Raw genomic sequence first — 23,150 nt, 5'->3', positions numbered from 1 at the left:
TAAATGAAACTTACTTGTTCTCAGACCTATCTTTTCCTTACGTTGACAGGGTTCGGTAGACTACATTTCGCAAGGGTTGGCTTCTCTCCTTTCTAAAACATATCACATGGAGTGTACTTGAATCATTTCTTGAGACCCCCAACATTCTCAGCATGAACTTTGGGTGTTCCCAGAGCTCTCGTGGTGTGCAGGGCCACACATCCGGTGCACATGAGATGAGCTCAGTATTCTACACCTGTGACCACTTTCATAGTGCTCCCGTCCTTTTAATAAGTCCACCTGTGCTTCCGGTGTGCCTGCTGGTCACCCTAGCATGGGCAGCAGAGGTCCATAACCACGACCCTCAAAGCTATCCCTAAGTTAAAATGATTACCATTTATTGAGCACTGACTAGGTGTTAGGCGTGTCTTCAGTTGTTTGTATGCATTAACTCATTTACTCCTGACAATAACCCTATAAAGGAGGCACTAGCGTTATGTTCCCCTTTTTCAGATGAGGAGACTGAGGTCAACCATGTGAGGCACCCAGCTAGAAGGGAGCAGAGCCAGGCAACCTCTGACCTCTGGAGCCTGCCCTCTTTGCCACTCGCTGTGCTGACTCAGGAACAACCACCCTGTCTGCACAGGCGACCCAGTTATCGCTCCTCTGTGAGTTCTGGAGTGCTGTCCTCATAGAGGCCTCTTTGGAAGCACCTGGCACTCACAACACAGTATGAGAAAAGTGAATTCAAGGGCTGATTCTTTGGAAAAGGTATTAAAATAGATAATATGCTAGCTGGTCTAATCAAAAAAATAGGGAGGTAGCACAAATACAAAATTAGAGGTGATAACCAAATATGGAGGAAAAGTAAAGAAGTAAAGGGTTATATTTTATCTTTTCACTCGTAGGTCTTTGCACCACACAATACACATGAGATTTCCAAGTGGAAATGTCAAGTAGACCACTGTATACGTGGGTCATAGTCTATTCTGGCAAAAATGTGCTTGTCATGTGTCACCATGAGGTCATCTCCAGCAGGTACTTCATTGGGAGTCCCATGTTCCTGGAAGAGGAAGATATCACTTTTCCCTCTGCTAGAGCAGGGGTCAGTGGTCCAAATCCAGCTTGCCCCCTTGTATTTGTAAATAAAGTTTTCTTGGCACACAGCCATGCTCATTCATTTATGTATTGTCTGTGGAAGCTTTTGTGCCTCAACAGCAGAGTTGAATAGCAGAGATAGCAACCATATGGCTCTGAAAGCCTAAAATATTTACCATCTTGTCCTTTACAGAATGAGTTTGCTGACCCCTATGCTGGAACCCTATGATTTCTCCAGTTACAGACTAGTGTCTAGTTAATTTCTTGGTTCAGAATTTCCAGACCAAGTAGGTGATGCAGATTCAGGCCTCACCCATGTGGATGCCCCCTGTACGGTGTCTCAGTTTCAGATGCCATTTCTGCAGCCACGGATGGCCTCTGGACCATTGCGATTGCTCTTCACTCCATTGTAGGGATTCCTGACCGTATTAGTTTTCTTTTGCGCATAACAAATTTTGATTGCTTAAACCCATTTATCAATTCAGTTCTGTCGGTCAGATGTCTAGCACAGTAAGGCTGGCTTCTCTGCTCAAGCTAAAATCAAGCTGTCGGCCTGCTGCATTCTCATCTGGGGCATGGGGATACTTTTCCAAACTCATTTCTGTCATTAGCAGAATTCAGTTCCTTGCGGTTTTAGGACTGAAGTCCCCATTTTCTTGCTGGCTATTGGCCAGGGGCCTCTCTTGGCTCCCACAGGCCACTCTTGGGTCCTTACACCATAGTTCCTTCCATCTCACCAATGGAGGACCTTCATGTCAAATCCCCCTTATGTTCTGAATGTCTCTGGCTGCCTTTTCTGCTACCAACTAAAGAAAACTCTCCTTTTCAAGGCCTTGGGTGATTAGGTTAAACCCAAGGGATAATCTCACTTTCTTAAAGTCAACTATGGTATATCACATAACCTCATCAAAGGAATAATATCTCCTCATATCTGCAAGTTCCACCCATGTCACAGGGGAGGGATTAGACAGAGTTGTCCTCCTAGATTCTGCCTATCACAGAAGAATTTGGCTTTTGGTAGCAAGCTTCATTCCATCTTCCTACCATACACAGTCCTCAGGCCTCATCACCAGTCCTCAGGCTTATAAAACTTTAGCCGTTACAGACTATACCTTTTTTTTGTAACACCCTCACGGTCCACTCAGCTTCAATGCCCACTCACCGTTCTGGCTTCTGGTTCCTTCTTCATTTATCATACCTGAGGTTTTCCCTTTCTTGCTTTCAAGATTGGCAAATATTTAAAAATATTTTCCTTGTATTATAACCAGTATGTTTATGTGTTTGGAATGGTTGAATTTCTTTCTTTAGCAGCGTGTCAGCCATATTTTGCAGAATTTTAATGCTGTAAAATTATGTTCTAAGATAACAGAGTCCATTAAAATAAGTGGACCCTCGGAGCCCTAACCTCAGTGAGCAGCAACCAGAGTTAGAGGAAGAATTAATGGTTAACCTGAAAACTCACCAGTGTGTTCAAGTCTGGGGAATATTTTCCCCATCTGTACTGTATGGCTGGGAGAGCTAAAATGTATGAAAACCAAGGAAAGTAAATTGCTGTATCCTGCTGAGACCTAAATCTTTTCTGAAAAACAGTCCAATTAACTAGGTCCTCTTGTCTAAATACTTATTTTTTTCAAATAGCTCACCACCACTAAAAGGGTACTTATTCTGTTTCCATTTCAAATCTGCAAGCAATCTTCAAATGTTTTTACGATGCTTTTCTTCAGATGTGGCCAAGCAGTATTTTCAAGAGAGCATGGCTAATCTTAAGGATGCTGAAGGGATGGGAAAAGCCAAATTTCTTTCAATTCAAGATGATTATTGCCATTTTCTACAAGTCACCGGACAAAAAGAGGTAAATGCATTTGGACCCACGTTTGACTAGTTATTTGCATGAGTTGACATCCAGAGGGCTACTCCTTCACTCTACAAGCATCCATCAAGCATCTACTATGGGCAAGGTATGTACCCGGCTCCCATAGGGACAGGGGTAAATAATGCCAGGTGGCCACTCTTGGGCAGCTCCCAGATACTCATTCTTGGAAAATGAAAACTATTTGTGAGAATGTAGATGCCGTGTTCCCCCAACTCCCCACAAAGGATCCTAAAGGACGAGAAACCTAAAACCCAGTGGGCAGACCCTGCTTATCACAGCCTGCAGTTCTGGCTGGGATAGAGGGTGCCGGTGAGTGTGCCTAATTCCTCTCTCCTAATTTTGGGTTATTGATGGAATTTACATATCTAACGAGAGCTACACAGCACAGAAGTTACAGCCCACGGTCCATTGAACCATACAGGCATGCTTTTTTATGGCTTGTAAAAATAGAACAAGCCCCAGAGTTTATATTCACTGGTAATTAAACCCTTGGGAACTTATTCCATGCAAAGCCTAACAGCTACCAGAAAGCTACTTGCTGTTGCCTTTATGTATATAGATGTATATATTTTTTTCAACTTCAACCTATCAAGGCAAATCCTTGGGATGAAAAGCTTTTATTTTCTAGGCTGTTCTGTACACTTCCCCCCACAGCTCTGTCCTAAACCCCCCTCTCAATTGATGGGAGCTTAAGGAACGCAGGTTTTTAATCTAGATGCTCCCATGTTCCTCAGACCAAAGTAGGACTACAGTAACCATAACATGTGGAGTTTCCGTATTTTTCTGGATCCCCCAACTGGAAAAGGGCCTTCCAGAGGCCTCAGATTCTAGAATATCTGTAGAAGTTCTAGGGAGGGTGCTCAGGTCAGAAGTCTAGAGGCAGGATGTAGTCTACCCCCATCATGACTTACCCCTTCCAGGTCATCAGTCATTGTTACCTCTAAAATGTATTGGTTGCTATGTCCACCTCTGCCAATCATCACCTCCTGTCTGGACCACTCTGACAGACTCTGGTCCCCCAGCTGCTTTCTCCACTCTTGACTTTTTCTCATCCATTCTGAATAAGGAAGCTATGGTGATCTTTTCAAAAAGCAGATCTGATCAGTGAAACCCCCATTTGTAAAATACTCCAACGGCTTCTCAATGCCCTTAAAATAAATCAGAATCCTGTGTGTCTCACAATACCTTCAAGGATCTGGATTCTGCTGACATTTCCAGTCTTATTTTTGCCCCCTCTCCCGATCTGTGTTCTGGCCACATTGGCCTTTTCTAATCCCCACTTCCAGAAAGTGCCAGCTTTTGGTTCCTGCTCTTGGGGGTCTCTTCCTCATTGATCTCCTAAATAACGCAGGGTCTATCTTTCAGGACTCATCAGTTTGCCTGATTCCTTTCCCCAGTCCTCATTAGATTCTTCCCATTATTGTTCATCATAGAATCCTATTTGATATAATAATATGATGAACACAGCACAGGAGTAATAGAACAAGATCATAAGAATAGTAAGTATATGTGTGGATGTGTACTGTCTCTCCCCTGCCTGGACTGATTTCCATGTAGCCAGAGACCCTCTTGCTCATGGTGGTGGAGGCTTGGCTATGGGTCGCCTGACTGCTCTAGCCACCACAGGGCACCCATCATCTCCCCTATTCCTGTCTGGCTTCCTGCCCTGGTGTCTGTCACTGATGCCACACCTCACTGCCCTTGCCCCAGTCACCCAAATCGGTGGTATTGATCCAAAGATGCACCTCGCTCCCCTCAGCCGCCCTTGGAGATTTTGGCAAACTGGCTCTTTTCATTCTACCCCCGGCCAGCCCTCCGGTGCCCTTGTAAGAATAGAAAAAGCTGCCTCTTCCTCGGGGGGATGCAGCCCGTGCCAGCACACATTGCTTGGAGAGCAGAACACAGGCTAGATTTCAGCTGCCCTCGTTCTCCTGCCCTTGTGCGTGACGCAACCCGTCCGCCCAAGCGTGGCAACCTTGCATGGGTCACAGCCCTCTCCCTGTGGGCTCTAGCTGGAGCTGGCTGACAAGGCTCAGCCCGAGGACAGTCCCAGGCATGAGCATGGGGCAGTGCTCAGACCACCCCAGATGTGTTCACAGCCGATACATTGGACTAGAACCCTGCACCAACAGGAAGGTGGTCTTTGGGAAGGAAAATGTCTTTTAAGGTAAAATGTAGGTGAAGGTCACTCTGCCACAGATTAAAATAGTGGGTTTATCTTCTAGTTGTGCTACTTTTCTGCTCAAGAACCTTCTCCGGGTTCTTACTCCCCATAAGAAAATCCAGACTCCCAAACCTGGCGCAAAGGCCCCCCACCAACCCTCAGCCCGGCCTGTCTCCCCACTCTCCCCTTCCCACTCTCTGTGCTGCAGTCAGATTAGCCCACTGCCTGGCTCTGCCCTTTGCCCTCCTCACACCTGGGCTCCCAGTTTCCCATGCCCTCTCCTCCTTCCACCCAGGTCCTATTTTTAATTCACTCCTCTCCCTTAAGTTTTTCTACCTCTCACAGACTGACACAGTCTCTGTTTCCTCCAAACCCATGTCGCATCTCGTCCATCACCATCGTGACCTGCCGTTCAAGTTCATGCAGATTTCTCTCTAGTTTCCCTAGTCTGACTATAAATGGCATTGAAAGCTTCATTTAGGAAAAAGAGTCCGGCTCTTCTTTCCATCATGGGCTCCTCCAAACCTGACAACCAATTGACAAGAATAAGTTGCCGAGCCCAACACCTGCCCCACACTAAATCCTTGCTCACAGGGGTTGGGAGGGGATGTGATACAAAAGGACGTGATGCACTTTAGCATCAAGCAAGTTACCCACGTACCAGGGTAGGCCACACGCTTCACAGTTTCCAGTTTCTCTGGTGATTTCATCTTTCCACCTAAGAAATTGTTTCTGCCTCATCACTGCCTTCTCTGTGGTTGGTTCCATACCCCAACCCTAGCACCTAACCCATATTACTGCCAATAAAACGAGTAAAGCTTTGCCAGCTCATTCCATCTGTGGAGTGCTATCAGGACACCTCCAGGGCCAGTTGGTGGGGACACCCTTTAATCGGTTCCGGCCTTATTTGAGTCTCAAATTCAGCATTTGTATCCTGCAGCCTAATCCTGCTTTCGTGTACAAGACCACAGAAGAATTTCAGGAGAAATGTGGGTGGTGGAGACAGGGCCTTCCCTCTGTATGTCTTAGTGTCTGACTCAAGAGATTAATGTCAGAAGATACTGGTTTCTGACCAAGCCATGTTTTTTATTCCACGTTGATATAAATAAACCCAAGAAACCAAACAAAATGTCAAATGTATTTAATTTTTCACCATGTTGGAATGTTTGCTTTTGGTTTCCTAAGCTATTTCTTATGAGAAATAGAAAACCCTGGAATATGTTCTGGATGTTTTGTAAGTACATACATTGCCAGGAAACTCTAATTTTCACTTAATGTAAGAACGTCCCTGGGCACATAGGCAGAAGAGCCTGCAACTGAAAAGGATTCAAATTACTGGCCGGATTCAGATCCTAGGTCTGCCACTGGGGAGCTGTCTGTCTGATCCTGAGCTAGTTTCTTTTTCTTTTCCTTTTTTTTTTTTTTAAATGTTTGTTGCTTTAGAGAGCCTGAGCAGGGGAGGAGCAGAGAGAGAGAAAGAGGGAGAGAGAGGGGGATGGTGGCTAGAGAATGCCAATTGGGACCTGACTCCCCAACCACAAGATTACAACCTGAGCCGACATCAAGAGTCAGACCTGAGCAAGTTTCTTGACTGCTCTGTACCTCAGTTTCCTCCTCTGTTCAGTGAGGATTAAAACTGTACTTACCTAAAGGAGACAGAATTACATGAACTCACACATGCAAACTGTTTAGTACAGGTCTTGGCACATAAAGGACACAAAACATGTTAGCTTTTGCTCCTACTGCTTGACTGAAATGAATTCCTGCATTGTCTGAAGTGGCTTTGCTCTCCAGGTGTCCTTTATGCATTGTGTCTCCATGGTGAGCACCTCTCCGCTCACATGTATGCTACTTCCTGTCCCCGGTTTAAAGGGGAGAGTAGGCTTAGCTCAGGAGACACCACCCAAACCCATTCCCCTGAAAAGTGGAAATACACATCAGTCACACCATTTTCTTAAGAGGCATGGATTTTATCAGCCTTTGAGCTTTTAACCAGACTTTAACTTTTGTTCCCTTCACAGAGAGCAATCTCCATCCTGAGAGAGTCCCTGGAAGCCAAAGTGGCAGTGTTTGGTGACCTCAGCCCGGAGGTGGCAGAGACATACCGGCTGTTAGGTGGGGCCGACCTGGCACAGGGGAACCAGAGTGGGGCCCACAAGAAACTAAAGAAGGTAAAGCTGGAGCCAGTACTAATGCAGAGAAAACTCTCCCCACGGGTCACTTTCTCTCCCTCCACCATGCTGTTTGTAAATGAAACTTTATCAGTGGCTTATTTAGGTAAGATGACATCACTTTCGCAGTTGATCCAAGCCAACACTTTTTGGGTAAGCAATATAGTAATCCTTTTATACACATATGTTTTTAAATGAATTATCAATTATTTTTTTACCATGCAAATGTTTTAAATTTTTTACATAGTGTGATTTATCAATTTTCTTGTACTCTTTCGGTACACTCAGTTCATGGAGGAATTCTTGAATTCTTGTATGTGTTCTTCTAGTACTTGTATGTCTGTTTCTTTTTAAATTTGGGGTTTGTTTGTGTGGAAGGTATGAGGTAAGGAGCCAATGTTATCTTTTTTCAAACGGTTTCCCAGTTGTCCAGTGCCATTTTATTAAAGAGCCCATCTATGCTCCAGTGATTTGAGGTGACACCTTCATCATGTACTACACTTGTGTATATATTTAAGTCTATTTCTAGATTCCTATTCTCTTCTGTTTGTGTTTTTGTTTACTCAAATTCCAGTGCCTAATTGTCTTAATTATGGAGATTTCATAGCATGATTTAATAGCAGGTAGGACTAGACTCCCCTCATGGTTTTTTATCTCCCTAGACTATTGTGTTTTGTAGACATTTTTCCATATTTATTTTTCCACCTGAACTTTAGTATCAACTTGTCTAGCTCCATAAGAAGTTTGATGGTATTTTTTTTGAGGAGCATGTTATTTATAAATGAACTTCAAGAGGACTGACATCTTCATGATGTAGAGTCATTCTACCCAAGAACAAAGGATGTCTTTGTATTTGTTCACATCCACTTACGTATCATTCAGGCACATTTTAAAGTGTTCCTTATACAAGTTTTGCACATTTCTTATTAAGTCGATTGCTAAGCATTTCCTCTTCCTTAATGCTATTATAAATGGAGTTTTATCCAGTATTATATTTTTTAACTGTTTGTGTATGTGCATGCAAACTATTGGTTTCTCTATGTTATTTTATATTCTGCTAGCTTACTTAATTCTTTTCTTGCTTGAGTTAATTTGAACATTGGTTCTTTCAGGTTTTTCAGGTGTACCATTACATCATCTGCAAATAGTTTTACTTTCTGTTTTCCAATTCTTATGTTTCTTATTGATTTCTCTTATCTGATTGCATTGGCTTGTACCTACAATACAATAATAAGTAAGAGTAGAGATAATAAGCATCCTTGTCTTGTTCCTGATGTTAGTGCAAATGCCTCTAGTGATTCTTCATATGGTACATGCTGGCTTTGGACTAAGGTTTATATATTTTACCATGGTAAAGAAGTGTATCCATCAATTTCTATTTTCATGAGTATTTTTTTATTAGAAAAAAGTGCTGCATTTTGTCAAAGCATCACTGGAATTAAATAATCATATGATTCTTGTTAAATCACTTAATATGGTATATTTTATTATCATATCAAACCAACCTTGCATTCCTGGAATAAATCCCCTTAGTCATATTAAACTATTTTCTCAGTGCAATGTTGATTCTGTTTGCTAACATTTATTTTAGGATGTTTTGCCCTTATTGGTAAGTGATACTTGTTTAAGTAACAATGTAACAATGTCATATTTGCTTCATAAAAATAATTCGGAAGTTTACTTTTATTTTCTAAGCCTACAGGAATTTATGCAGCACTAAAACAAATCTTTGAAGGTTTGTACCTCTTGTGAAATTCTTTAGGCCTGGTGCTTTTTTGGGGTAGCAGGGAATTCTTTGACAGTCTTCTCTATTTCTCTGTAAAGTTTGCTCTGTTGAAGCTTTCTGGCTCCAATGAAGTCATTTTGGTAAACCATATTTATCTATTTCACTGTCATTTTCAGATAGATTTGCATAGAGATTTGCAAAGTAATCTCATGAATTTTTTAAATTTCTACTTTTTTAGTTGTTATCTTCTTATTGTCATTTCTTAGTTTTATATTTGGATCTCCTCCCTTGTTTGCTGGCTGAGTTAGTTAGTGGTTTGTCTATTTTGTTAGTTTTTCAAACTCCATAGGTCAGTTGCCTTCCTATTCTGTTTCACTGATTTCTGATTTTATCCTTATTATTTATTTTCTTGTAACTTATTTTGTTTTACGTGGTTGGAGTTTTTCCTGTCTTTTTGAACAGGGAATTGAATTTATTTGTTTCCATTTTTTTATATAGTATTTTATGCTATGAATTTTCCTTATTACTTTAAGTGTACCTCTGAAGTCTTGTCATGTTGTGTTTTCATTACATTAATTAGTTTTAAAATGGTGAAACCTGGGAACCTCCAAGTAATGTAACTGACCAAACCAAAAGAATTAACTTTAGTTTTGAGTAGGCTACCCTGTCCATTGAGCCTTTATCTCTTCTTACGACTTTTCTGAATCCGTTGCAGAAGGCAACATGTATGGTGTATATTTTTTAACAAGATGATACATATATCTATTATCATTTAGTCAACAGTAGTTACTGGTCACCTTCTAGAGGCCAGTAGCTGTGCTAGGCAGACCTGGGGTAAAACAGTGACCAAGACAGATATGCTTCTTGTCTTTGTGAGACTGTCCAGTCTAACCAGGAAGATATATTAATCATTTCAGATAATTTAAACATTATACATATGCCAAAGACATTATTGAGGGAAGAGTTATAAGGGTGCTAAGAGTGGCAGTTGCCTTGGGTTTCTCCATCCCCTACTTCTAATTTAATGCTTATTGACTGATTGTTCTATCCCTGACACTTTGTTAAACGATTTACATATATTAACTTACTTAAGCCCTATAGCAGCCTGAAGAGTTGGATACCTCTGCTCTGTTTTTTGTTTTTTGTTTGTTTTGTTTTGTTTTTAAAAAGCAGGCAACTGAGGCTAAAAGAGTATCTCAGCATTGATTTCAAAGTCAGGAGTTGTCAGAGTGGGGCTTTATTAGACTGGACCATGTGGTCTATCCTATATTACAGCCATTTCACATGCCGGGCTTCTCAGTAAGATTCTGTTTGAACTAGAGGTTCCTATGCTTTAAAACGTTTGGAAACCAGTGGCTAGTGGGGAGAATGCCAAGATCAGGAATCTTTGGATTGCCAAGATCAAGGAATCTTTGGATTGCCACCGACAGAAAATGGTCAAACTAGCTCAGGTGTCTTGTGGTTTCCAAGGAAGGGCCACTAGGCAGATGATTAGCACAGCAGCATGCAGCTGAGGCTCAGGAGAATGTTCCAAGGTTCTCTCTGCCCAGGACTCCTGTCTGCTTCTCTCTGCACATCCTCTTCCTCCACCTCTGTCATGGTAGTGTCTCCCCTCACGATGGAGATCATGGCTGCCGGCCCTCCAGGGTTTTACTCCCTACACTGTGCCATTTCTCAGTCACAGCTCGAAAGATCTCAAGAAAGGGCTGTAGGCCTGACTTGAATCCAGTGTTCACCCTGGATCAGTCAGTTGAGGCCAAGAGCGTGCTAGGGTGTAAGAACATGGTGCTCTCAAGGCAGCTGGGTGGTCCCCACTAGAGATGGTGCAGGAAACAGAAGACCTGGGATGCAGTCCCTATTTTTGAAGCATGTGCAGTGAGTACAGTAGGTAGGCAGTAGCTTCCTCCCTCGAAAGCATCCCAGGCCAGTGAGGGAGTTACAGATTGTAAAGGCCCAACTGTGATATTATGTGCTAAGTTCTCCAAGTCCACACTGGGATCTATGGGAGGGAAGGGCTTGGGGAAGGTGTCCAGGTAAGTAGTCCTGAAAGAGAGTATAGCCGAGCAGAGACAGGAAGTCCCAGGTTGGAAATGGGCTGGAAGAAAAAGCTCAGGGATAAGAGAGCGAAGCCTGTTTAAGAAGCAAAAAGTTGGGGCCAACTGTGTTGGGAGAGTTTCTGGGATAGACGTGAGGGCAGGTCCCTGCAGCCGTGTTTGTACGTTAAGGAGCTGAGACTTGATCTTTTAAGCAGGGGTCTAGGGGCAGCTCAGTCTGTTAAGCGTCCGACTTCGGCTTGGGTCATGATCTCACAGTTTGTGAATTCGAGCCCCACATTGGGCTCTGTGTTGACAGCTCAGAACATGCTTCAGATTCTGTGTCCCCGTCTCTCGGCCCTCCTCTCTCTCTCTCTGTCTCCCTCTCCCTCTCTCTCTCTCTCAAAAGTAAATAAATATTTTTTTAAAAAGAAGGGGTCCCAAACAATGACCAGTTCACTGCCTGTGTTTTATTTCATTATAGTTAAGGACATAGACCAAGTTAAAAATGGTTTTTGCAGTTAGTCGTTAAACCTGTAATCATTTTACAGGTGATCATAAATTGATCAGATGGTAGGGGAACACTACCTGAACCCCAACTACGTGAAATTTTATCGGCACCAAAAAGGAAATCTGTCCTTCTCATTAGCAAAACTAGATTACAAAGAAACCTCCTCATAATTTCATTGATAAAACAAATTTGAGGAAGATTGCACTCCCTCCTGTTACCTAAGTGCCTACACGGTAGCCTCAATTTTTGTCTCTTGGCCTGCAAGGCCTATAATATTTACCATCTGGCCCTTTGCAGAAAGTTTTCTGAACCTTGCTCTAAGCAGCTGGGAGCCATTAAGGGAATTTTAAGCAGGGCACCATAGGTCTCTATTTGTACTTAGGATTTTGGGGCGCCTGGGTGGCTCAGTTGGTTAAGTGTCTGACTTCGACTCAGGTCACAGTCTCATGGTTCGTGGGTTCGAGCCCAGTGTTGGGCTCTGTGCTGACAGCTCAGAGCCAGGAGCCTACTTCAGATTCTGTGTCGCCCTCTCTCACTGCCCCTCCCCTGCTTGTGCTCTGTGTCTCTCTCAAAAATATATAAACATAAAAAAAAAAATCAGGGGCACCTGGCTGGCTCATTTGGTGAAGTATGCAACTCTTGATCTCAGGGTTGTAAGTTCAAGCCCCACACTGGGTGTGGAGATTGCTTAAAAAATAAAATCTTTAAAAGCAATTTAAAAAAAATAAAAAGAGGGGGGCACCTGGGTGGCTCAGTCGGTTTAGCTTCCGACTTCGGCTCAGGTCATGATCTCACCGTCCGTGAGTTCGAGGAGCCTGCTTTGGATTCTATGTCTCCCTCTCTCTCTGACCCTCCCCCATTCATGCTCTCTCTCTGTCTCAAAAATTTTTTAAATTAAAAAAAATTTTTTTAAATAAAAAGAAATGAGAAGAAAAAAATCATGTGAGGATAGTGTTGAGAATGGAATGGTCCAAGAATCGAGGCAAGAGGCCAAAGTTTTCTCATCTGTAAAGTGGAGGTGACAGCAACGCCGAGGCTTCCTTTGTCCCATGTTGTTCCGGGGATGGAGTGAGGGGAGGAAAGGCAGGCTGCTTTGCGAGCAGCAGGGTCTGGCGGAGTTCCGGGTCCTGAAGAGTACCAGGAGGAGGAGAGGGCAGGGCTTTCCTGGCTGAGGCACTGCCTGCCCCTGGGAATCTCCACTGTGATTCCCCTTCTTTGTTTCTCCTCTGAGGAGTGTCCATGAAATAGGGAAAGCCTAGCCACTCAACTCCAGGCTGGGGAGGGACCCCAGGAATGGGGGGAAGCTGGCAAATGGTAGCAGATGCTCAAGAAACTTGAGCAGGGGCCACACGAACCTGTATGAAGCCCCGCTGTCCCCGGCGGGGCTGGGCGGGTACCACCGCTGACCGCAGGCTGGGGGCCAGGCTTCCTGCTGCCCAGCGCTCAAACGTCATTCCTGATCCTCACAGCCCAGACTTCAGTAGCCCTGTTTTACAGGCCAAGAGGACGGAGGCTCCTGGAAGTAAATAAATTGCCTCTGGGTAGGCTACTCTATAGTAAAGCCCACATGCTTTCCTTATTGCCAGTGGTTCACCAAGCATGGGGGCTTAAAGCCCTGCATCGGGGTGACCTTCTGAATCTGAGTCGGGCAGGGGTCCAGGGGCCCAGGGATCTGCAATCTAGCTTCTGGGGGAAGGTCGAGATCACTGCTCTGGGCCTCGTGCCCACCCACAGGGCTTAAAAGCAGCTCAGCTTCAACAAATTGTCAGATTTCATCACTCCCCAAGCCTACAGTGGAAGTTAGTGAAATGTTTTCACTTTAGTTTGGCCTTATTAACCATCTGTCCTGAACACAATGGCTTTGGCATTTTGAAGCTCTCTGGCCATTTGCCAGAACGCAGGGAGACAGGGTTGAAACCTGCATGTCTATTGGGTGTGCGTGCTGCAGTACGTGCGGTCCTCGTCCCTTCTCCACATGTGCCCATCTGAGGACAGGACTGGCCACACTGTGGGCATAGGACACACACAGGACTTGCGCGTCGGCTGTTGAGCCACACTTTCTTAGTCAGCCCTTAGGTAGCTCCCTAAAGCTACCAGCTGAGCGTTTCTCGCATATTTATCACAACAGCTGTGTCCCCCAAGTTTTCAACCCTGGAACAGGAATCCAAGGAACACCAGCTTTTCCAGATGTGCCCTCCTGTGCTGCATGGCCCGGCCATGGTCCCATGGGCATGAAAAACAGGAAGTCACGAGAGACAAAGCAGACAGCCGGATTAAATTACTGCAAGGAAAACCATATTATTGATCTATCTTTCAAAGGCGTCTGCCTGCAGGAGTAAATTGGAGAAATCTGTTGGCTCCAGATGGAAATTTCCACAGCACAACCTCCGCTATGTTTTTGCGACATAGAGACCTGGTTTGATTCTAGGATGGACATCACTGCCAACATTTCCATCCAGGTGAAAGGTGGCAAAAAAGAATTCCTAAAGACTGTTTCCTGGGGCGCCTGGGTGGCTCAGTCAGTTAAGCGTCTGTCTTCAGCTCATGTCATGATCTCACGGTTCATGGGTTCAAGCCCCGCATGGGGCTCTGCGCTGACAATGCAGAGCCTGCCTGGGATTCTCTCTCTTTCCCTCCCCCACCTCTGAACATACATACATTTGGGGGAGGGGGGGCGAGGAATAGACTGTTTCCCAGGTCAGTAGCCTCTCTGGATTAATCCTGGGCCCAGTGACAGGGTGAAGCTGGGTGTGGGCCCCTCCTTCATCCAACCTTCGTATTAAGGGTTCAGTCCACTACTTGAGTGCTTTATAATGGCAGACATTAAACATCTCCATAAAAGAATAACATAATTTTATGTGACCTCTCTCCAAGAAATCCAAAGCCCACTGTAATGAATCAGTTGAAGAAGGGCAAAGGAAAATGGTTTTTACTCGTAGATTGTAGATGAGAGAGCCACCCCTGGAAGGATCTCATGTGGCCATGGGTCGAGACCCTAGAACAGCCATTCCTGCGACCGGCCAAGCACACAGAGCCTCCTGGTTGACAGCTGTATTTTATACATAATTCACGCACTGCCATTCTATCAGCGGACCATTTAGTTTTACTTTCCCTTTAGCCTGTGTGGTGTTTTCCTCGTTGCCCTGGATACCAGGAGATCCAGATCGAGCTTGGAGTCCCCACAGAGCCCCATGTTAGCCCACACTGTTTTCATGTGTAGTCCCATTTGTCCTTGATCCTGATTTTCCTAATCATCACTGACTAACCCATTGTTGGGCTGCCACAGCCCACCTCAGATCCTTTTAGAAAGAGAGTAAGGTCGTGACGACATTAATTTCATATTAAAAAAAAAAAAATCCTGTTCTTGAGTTGAGAAGCAGGCTTAAAGGCGTTGCAAGCACTCCTCACTTAAAGCTGTTTGTAAATTGGTTGATAAGAGTATCACAATAGGAGCTGATGGTTAGAGGGATCAAGGTCATCCTTTTTTGACCTTCCATGGAGAAAATGTGGAGCCTCCTTTGTGCCTGCTCTAGGCTAGGTGGGAATGAGAATTCCAGCTCTGCTGGCCATAGGCTGCCCAGAAGAGTCCCTATCCTCGGGGTCAGGCCCCCCAACCACAGCAGCCCACACAAAGCACCCCTCTGCCTTTGCTGTCCCTTAGAAAACACAGATGGGCAGCGTGCCCAGACTGCCCCCGACACAAGGCTACATTGGAAAGTTCCTCAACCATCGGAGCTCTCACTGCTGCTTGTTGAGTCCTCAGTGCCTTAGATGCTCCTAAATTGGCATCGGAGTCTGGAGGGCGCAGAACCGTGGTCTGAGCAGACTGTCCTGGCCTGACACTGGTGTTTTGCCAGAGCCTCACTAGAGGAGGGACAACCATGAGTTTATGGGTGGAGGGCTGGCAAAGGAGGGGAAGGCCAAACCTACCACATAAATGCAGCGTGACCATGAACAGGTGGAAAGAGCGATGGTCAGGAATGGTTGGCGAGACTGCACTGGCTCAGGAAGGACCCGACGAGGTGGCTGTGTTCCACAGCCAGGGAAAGGGCCATGAAAAGGCAGCTCAAAAGGCTTAGCTTTTCAAAGGGTCTGGATCTCTTGCTCTGTCCAACTCTGAAATAGGCGAGTCCAGCTTTTATACAAAGAGCTGGCTGTCCGCTTTAGAGAAGGAAGCCGTGACCCATCCGTGGGTGCGCAGCAGGATTCCCCACACCAGCACGTCCTGCTGATGTGTTTGTTCTCTAAATATTTGTGTTGCAGTTGTCCTGGAGAAAGATGGTGGTAGCTTGCTCCAAGACAGTGGCCAGGGGCTGGAGCAAGGTCGTGGGGGAGTCAAGGGATGCCGATAAGGATGTAGAACCCACGGCACGTGGCAACTCAGAGGTGAGGAGTGAGGGAGACAAGGATGACACCCACACTTTCAAGGCTGGCCCTCCGCAGACACTCGGGGAGAGCTTTGCAAACGGGTCTCTCTCCAGAGTCCCCGGGCCCCCTTTCTTCCTCATCTCACACGTCCCTCGTCCTGGGGCCCCTGATCCCACCTTATCTGTCCCTTTGCCGTGGGAGGCATCCCTCCCACCCATGCAGCAATCCTGGGGATTCAGTATTAGTGGTCCTCCAGGTAAGGGAGTTGCAGGGGTGCAAGTGTGCAAGCGTGCACGTGAGAGGGAGGGAGAGAGAGCAAGAGTGAGAGAGAAGGGGGATCATAGTGTGCTCCCTCAAACACCTCCCAGTCCTCCTGCCTGGGACCCCAGCACCAGCACCCCCTTCCCCGGGCCTGTGCCCACATGGCCGACTCCCCATCGTGCCGTTCTCAACTCACATGTCACCTCACAGGGGCCTTCACTGACCAAGTGCCCTCTCCCACCACTGACCACCCCCCACTTTTCTTCCTCCGTCGCCCCATCTTCTTTTCTCTTCCACAGCTCTTATCATCAGTTGTTATCACACGTTCATTTACAAAAATCTCTCAATGTCTGGCTCCCCCACTATACTGGAGGCCCCTGAGGGCAAGGCCCAGGCCTGGCCACTCTGCTCTGTCCCTGAGGTGGACACAGGTCGGCATATCGCCAATGCTCTGCAAACAGCTGCTGCGGGAATGAGTAGATATGGAGGACTCGGGCCTAGTGAGGACAAGGCTGGTGCCCGAGTGGCTTGGGGAACGCCCACCCACACATGCCCCTGTTTCTGTAGGAAAATGCTCCCTGATGAACTATGTTTCGATTTGTCCTTTCAGTTCCGCCAAGGTCATCATTTAAGTAAATCACTTCTGCCTGCCTTGTAAAGATGTGTCCGTGAAGGCGCATTTGTGTTTTTTCTAAACGTTGAAGGCATCTTTCCTGACATCTTTTTTTTCTTGGCGCCAGCCTTGAGAATTGACATGTAAACAGAGCCACAGTTCATGAGCATCAGGGTAGCTTCTCCGCCACGGACATGCTGTCGCATCAGATAATGTGTAAAAGAAGAGTAGTAGTTTTAGATTGTGAGAATTAGAGTCGTTGTTAAAAATCTTACCTTTCTGTGGCTTTGTTTTTCATTCCCCATAAGGACAAAATACTTGGACTAGCACGACGAGCTTGGCATGACCCTTACCAGGCATGAAAGTCTGTCTTTGTCAGTTTTCCATCATCGAGCCCTGTGGCCTTGCCACTGAGATGGCTCTTTAGAGACAGGCCTTTGCCACATGGCCTCAGTGACTAAGTAGGATTTATCCCATCAGCACATCCATTGTCTGAAATTCCCTGATAGGAATTATGGTCCAATTCCAGGACTGAAGGCTGGGGGGCGGGGGGTTGATGGGTGAAGGGAGGGCTAAGGCACCCCAATCCAGTTCTTCAGAGGTACCGGCCATGCAAATAAATGGCCTTGAGTAATGACTGCAGGTTTTCAGAGATTCCTGCCCAAACCGGAAAATATGCTTCTTTTGGGGGATATAGCTGTCATGGTTTTCTTTCTTTCTTTCTTTTTTTAATGTTTTATTTATTTTTTGAGAGGGGTGGGGAGAGAGAGAGAATCCCAAGCTAATAGCACAGAGCCTGACACGAGGCTCAAACTCACAAACTGTGAGATCATGACCTGAGCTAAAATGCAGAGTCAGAAACTTAGCTGACCGAGCCACCCAGGTACCCCTGTCGTGGTTTTCTAAAGCCAGAGTACACAGAGTCAGTGAACCTCTACCCCGCAGCTGTCCCCGGGCCACCCCTGCAGCCACACTGGGAAGGGTGTGAGTTCTTGGGCACATGGGTAGGCCAGAGCTAGGAAGACACCAACTGGTGGCTCTTGTCCCAGCTGCCTTGCCTCCCAGGCCCCTCAGAAACCTAGCTTGCAAAACTCAGTCATGTCAAAAATAAGTTTTCAGTTTCACATCAGGTGCTTACAGTCGTGTCGTAACTTGCCCTGGCTTTAGGAATGACTGCTAAGGGAAGCAGTGCACAGCGAGCAGCACTCTTGCGGCTACCGAACCTGCCTGGATTTTGAGGGCGAGGCTTCGTGACATGGCACCCACGATGAAGCGTCCTTACCAGAGATGTCAGTTGCTGACAGATCCCTGGAGCCCTGTGGTCCAACCGTGTCTTCAGGCTCCATATAAGAACTTCCTCAGTTGAACTGTTTGTCCTCTTGTTTGATCGTTCATTCATCTAGCAAATATCACCCCTACTCACGTGCCAAGGAATGTTCCGGAACCTGCGGCACGAAGGCGAGCAACACAAATGTGGCCCCTCTGGGAACAGCTTGCAGGCCAGTGTGGAAGCGGGTGCTACCTCTTGTCTTTCTGCAGGGGGTGGAAAGCTTCTTGTTTGGTATTTAAGGAATAATAGAAACACAAATGACTTCTCCCAACCCCTGCAGATAAAATCAAAGAGCGTAACAGCAATATAACAGTTCCCCAAAATTCATCTGGATCCTGGAAATTCCAGGGTTTTTGTCCACTTAGAGAAAAATAAGAAGCACCCTGTACAGGCTGGTTTCAAATAGGAGTGCACTGGCCTTGGAAGAAGAATCTGGAGAGCACAAAATACCTTTTATTTATGCTATAGAATATTCCACCACCGGGATTTGGGATTCTTCACTTAGTTCAGAGAGTTGTTTAAAATGCTGGGCTCCCAGTAGGTTCAAATAACATTTATTGACTTTGTCTCTGACAGCGTCCATATTTTTAACAAAAGAATCGAAATAACCTGTTTCACACAAAAATGCTTAAGCAAATTTAGCTAAGAGCAGTAGAGCACTGAAAAATTCAATTTATGTTTCTTAGGTAAATACACAGCTATGTAAAACATTTCCTAGTAAGGTCAGTAAGGGGGTTATTTCACTATTTAAAATTTTCTGAATCAGGCTCCTGGCTCTGAGCTGTCAGCACAGAGCTGACGCCAGGCTCGACCCCACAAACTGTGAGATCATGACCTGAGCTGAAGTCGAACGCTTAACTGACTGAGGCACCCGGGCGCCCCTCACTATTTTAAAAAGGTAGCTCTTGAAAACTATTCCAGCTAGTAGGTGAACCATTCTTTCCTGATGTGGTGCCTGGTATGGTGTCCCTGGGCACTGTCATCTAAAGGAGATTAGGTAGGGGCTGAGGACCCATTTCCCTCTCCTAGTTGGCATCCCTTTACATCTCTTCTCGCTTCAGCTAGAACTGGGGGCAAATCTCCTTAAGGAGGATAAGTAGCCTTAAAAAAAACCAAAATCTATTAATGCCAAGAAGAGAAGAATCTTGACTGCCAGGGTCTAGGGAGTAGGGATGGGGATGGGCTGACCTCTCTCTGGGCTTGATTATTGATTATGACCTTCTCTCCTACCTCCAGTCTCCCTACACACATTTTCCCCAGGGACAATGACCAGCACACAAGGTCTGGAATGGAGGTGGTTAGTAGAACCAGTGAGAATTGGTATAAGCACCGTCAATTGCCCTGTCCTTGTACCTAGAAATCTGAAAAAGTTAGCTAATAGTATGTTTTTCCCTAGAGAATGAGGGGCCAGAGAGAAGCTTCAGTAACCCAAAGGGTAGGATGGATATCCCTCCTGAGTTCTGGATTTCGGAGGCCCTCTGTTAAGGCAGGGTAAACCGAGACCTCAGACCATCTCAAATAATGATTGTAATGTCAGTAAAATGCTAATGTCTCAGTGAATGAACTAACACCGAGACATCAGCTCATCTCAAAATGAGCTGCAAGGGAGGTACTCGTAGATATGTAAACAGAGAAGGCAGATGAGTTTAAAATGAGACCTGATCTTTCACACGGAGTTAAGGTATTTCTGGCCATGTAGGGGAAAATGAAGTCTGTCCTGGCAAGAACGTTAGCCCTGGACAGCGGCCTCTCACTGCCAAGCATGAATGAGGGGAAAGCCTGCTTGCTTCCTGTTTTCTGTCCCTGCCTGAGCACCTCCCTTGCTGGACCCTGCCTGGAGACGCCCCCAGGCTTCCAGCAGCTGGGAGCCACGTGGGAGAGGAGGGCGGGAAGAGTTTACATCAAGTGTCCTGGATGTTGGAAACCTGTCCCCAAAAGCAACACAGAACTTTCTCAGAGTTCCTTAAGTTTCCCAAGTTCACAGCAGTTTATCCGTGGATTAAAGGAGAGCTGGCCCAAACCCATGGGAAGAGCAGCAGGCCAGGCCAGGTCCCCCAGTGCGGATTCCGAAAGCCTGTGGCTTATTTGGGTGGAGGGGGTGGGATTTTGGAGCATTTGGATTATATGCTAAATGGAATGACAGAACAAGTTTGCTACTTCCTTGGTGTTACATAATTCAACAAAGAGTGAAGGTCTGTTGTTTCAAAACAAAAACAAAGAACAACAAAAAAACCCCAAAACCCCGTCCTATCTTCGTCTAATAATACCTCTTTCCTCCAGAAGACAACCACATTCTCAGATTCCAGAGCCACATTTTCAATTCCTCAGATTGAACCAAACATTCAGTCGGTTTTGATATTTTCCACATCTTTTAAAGACAAAGCATGTTGGCTGCCTGCATTTTAATTTTCCTGAAGACCTAAAAATGGTTGGCAGATCAGAACGAATAAACAGTCTTCAGTACAAAGTCCCCAAAGCCTCAGACTTTTTTTGACTCAAGCTGTTACCGTGTAGAACAACCAATTCAATATTATAAAAATGTAAAGTATTTCAGATATGCAGAAAAGCATGAAGAATGTAACCAACACCTTTGAGTTCACTGTTCAATATAAGCAATAAAACATGTATGGGTCTGTACAGTTGAAGTCCCCACTACTAGCCTTCCCCACCCCACCTCCGGACAACTGCTATCCTGAATTTGGTATCATTCCCACGTTGTCGTAATTATTTTACTATGTCTTTACTATTTTACTATTTACCAAATTAATTTACTAAAGTTATTTTGCAATCTTGTTATATACATGCTTCTTAAGCTTCATATAAATTATATGTAATATGTATTTTAATAATATGTAATATATAATAATATATATAATGCATTCAACTGCAATTTGTTTTTTCCTCTTTATAATCATGAGATTCATCTATGTGGCTATATGCGCATCAAAAATTTGTGTATCGTACATGTACCTATCCATTACTAAATATTGCCAGATTGTTCTAAAAGTGGTACCAATTTCAACATCCACTATCAATATATAAAAGAGTACTTTTTGCTTAACACCTGTGATAAAGCTTGGTATTATCATTATCAGACCATAATTTTTGCAATTTAAGAGCAAAGGAACAACGCCCTTGAAGTTTTAGTTTGCATTTCTGATTACTAGTGAACTTAGGTGTGTTTATCAGCCTCTTAGTTTTCAACTTCTTTGAATAATATCTTTTGATTATTTTCTATTGGTAGTTTGTTCTTTATGCGTCCTTAGTCCTAATCCCCTCTCGGTATTGTGCAAATATTTTCCCTTATTGTACTTTATACTTTCCCTCCTTGTACTTTATTTAAGGTGAATTTTGGTGCATAGATGTTTTGAATTTTAATACAGTTAAATCCTATCAGTCTTTTACTTTTGATTTGCCTGGATCTTGTCTAAGAAATACTTCCCTATTGCAAGCTGATAAAGATAAACCTCTGCTATTTTCATCTAAAAGTTCCGAGCTTTCGTTTCACATTTAGTTCCTCCGTCTGTCTAGGATTGATTTTTGTGTTTGGTATGGGATAGGGACCCATTTTCTCCCATTTGGAAAGCCCAGGACCCCAGTTCCATTTACCGACTAGTTCAGCTCTTTCCCCTAGACCCTTCAGGGCCACTTCTGTCATCTATCAAGTAGTGGACTCTGCCATGTTCTACTGACCTCTTTCTTTATCCCTGGATGAAAACCCCACTGTCCTAATTACTACAGTTTTATAAAAGGTACTGATATACAGTAAAGCAAGTGCCTCCACCTCATTCTATTTTAAGAATCATTTCGGCCATTTGGGGGCACAACTTGCATCTTTATTCTTTCCTTGAGTTTACCCTGGTCTGGTACAAGTAACCAAATGGTAGCTCAGTAAGCAGAAGGGAGAAATCAAGCCAAAGCTAGCCCTGGATAATACATAAGTTCAATATTGAAGTCCTAAGTAAATTAATTCCTAAGAAGTTACTGTGTAGTAATGAATATAGAAAGCCCATATAAGATAGAGCATGTTTTTACCAAAAAAACAAAGTAAAACAAAAAGCAAACAAAAAAATTTAAAAACCTTTCTGAGCAAGGCTCATTTAAAAACCGAAACTAGAGACCATCCCTGGTCAATACCAATGTTCTTGCCTTTATTTTCTAAAAATGCTACTTTTTAAGAAATTTTTAAACCTGCCTACCCAAAAGGGGAGAGTCAGGGATTTTTTTTTTTAATTTTTTAAATGTTTACTGATATTTAAGAGAGAGAGAGTGTGAGCAGGGTTGGGGGGGAGGTAGGGGCAGAGAGAGACAGAGACAGAATCCGAAACAGGCTCCAGGCTCTGAGCTGTCAGCACAGAGCCTGACACATGGCTCGAACTCTAGAGCCATGAAATTATTACCTGAGCCGAAGTAGGACGCTTGATAGACTGAGCCACCTAGGTGCCTGCCCCTTAATGTTTATTTATTTTGAGAGAGAAAGAGAGGAGTTGGGGGAGAGGAGCAGAGAGAGGAAGAGTGAGAATCCCAGGCAGCCTCCAAGCGGTCAGCGAAGAGCCCGATGTGGGGCTCGAGCTCATGAACCGGGAGATCATGACCTGAGCTGGGATCAAGAGTTGGATGCTCCACCGACTGAGCCACCCAGGTGCCCCTATGCTTATAGTTTGCATATAGCTCATCATAGGGAGTTGTGTAAAATAGTGTTAAAACTTTGCATTTGTTTCCTGGATCCCTCAGAGCATCCAAATTGAAGGCCAATCTGTCCCTGAGAAACCCTGAGAATGCACCAGTTCTGTCAAGCATGGGCCTGTGGATGAAGTATGCTTTATTTCATTCAAGGGAGACTTCATTTTCCTGTTAAATGCTCTCAGTGACATTTTTATAACCTCATGATTACTACTTGGTGTTCTGCAGTGTCTTCAGATTCAGACCCTCTTATATGGAGCACAGGACAAAAGGACTCTGGCCACCCAGCAGACAGTGGACGTCCTGTCCAAGTGAGTTGGCTTCCCCTTGCACTGTTTCC

The 23,150-nt window shown here is 44.8% G+C and overlaps 1 protein-coding gene across 10 annotated transcripts in view; it reads left to right on the top strand.

Annotated features, from left to right (window-relative positions):
• The window catches only part of TTC23 (tetratricopeptide repeat domain 23), a 104,808-nt gene that overhangs the window by 80,299 nt on the left and 1,359 nt on the right, over positions 1 to 23,150 (top strand). For 5 of the 10 annotated variants that reach the window (XM_015069016.3, XM_053223619.1, XM_015069017.3 and 2 more), the window contains 4 exons: positions 2,802 to 2,929; positions 7,136 to 7,285; positions 15,819 to 15,941; positions 23,039 to 23,121. In XM_015069016.3, the coding sequence (XP_014924502.1) occupies positions 2,802 to 2,929; positions 7,136 to 7,285; positions 15,819 to 15,941; positions 23,039 to 23,121 (484 nt within the window). Of the gene's footprint in view, positions 1 to 492; positions 1,236 to 2,801; positions 2,930 to 7,135; positions 7,286 to 15,818; positions 15,942 to 17,964; positions 22,175 to 22,861; positions 22,943 to 23,038; positions 23,122 to 23,150 lie in introns of those variants that run through there. The other 5 variants (XR_008299003.1, XR_008299004.1, XM_015069019.3 and 2 more) reach the window with 5 other exon arrangements.

The sequence above is a fragment of the Acinonyx jubatus genome, chromosome B3 (assembly GCF_027475565.1).
Source record: "Acinonyx jubatus isolate Ajub_Pintada_27869175 chromosome B3, VMU_Ajub_asm_v1.0, whole genome shotgun sequence".
NCBI lineage: Eukaryota > Metazoa > Chordata > Mammalia > Carnivora > Felidae > Acinonyx > Acinonyx jubatus.
Note: the sequence above shows the minus strand (reverse complement) of the source record. Positions and strands in the feature narration are given on the sequence as shown.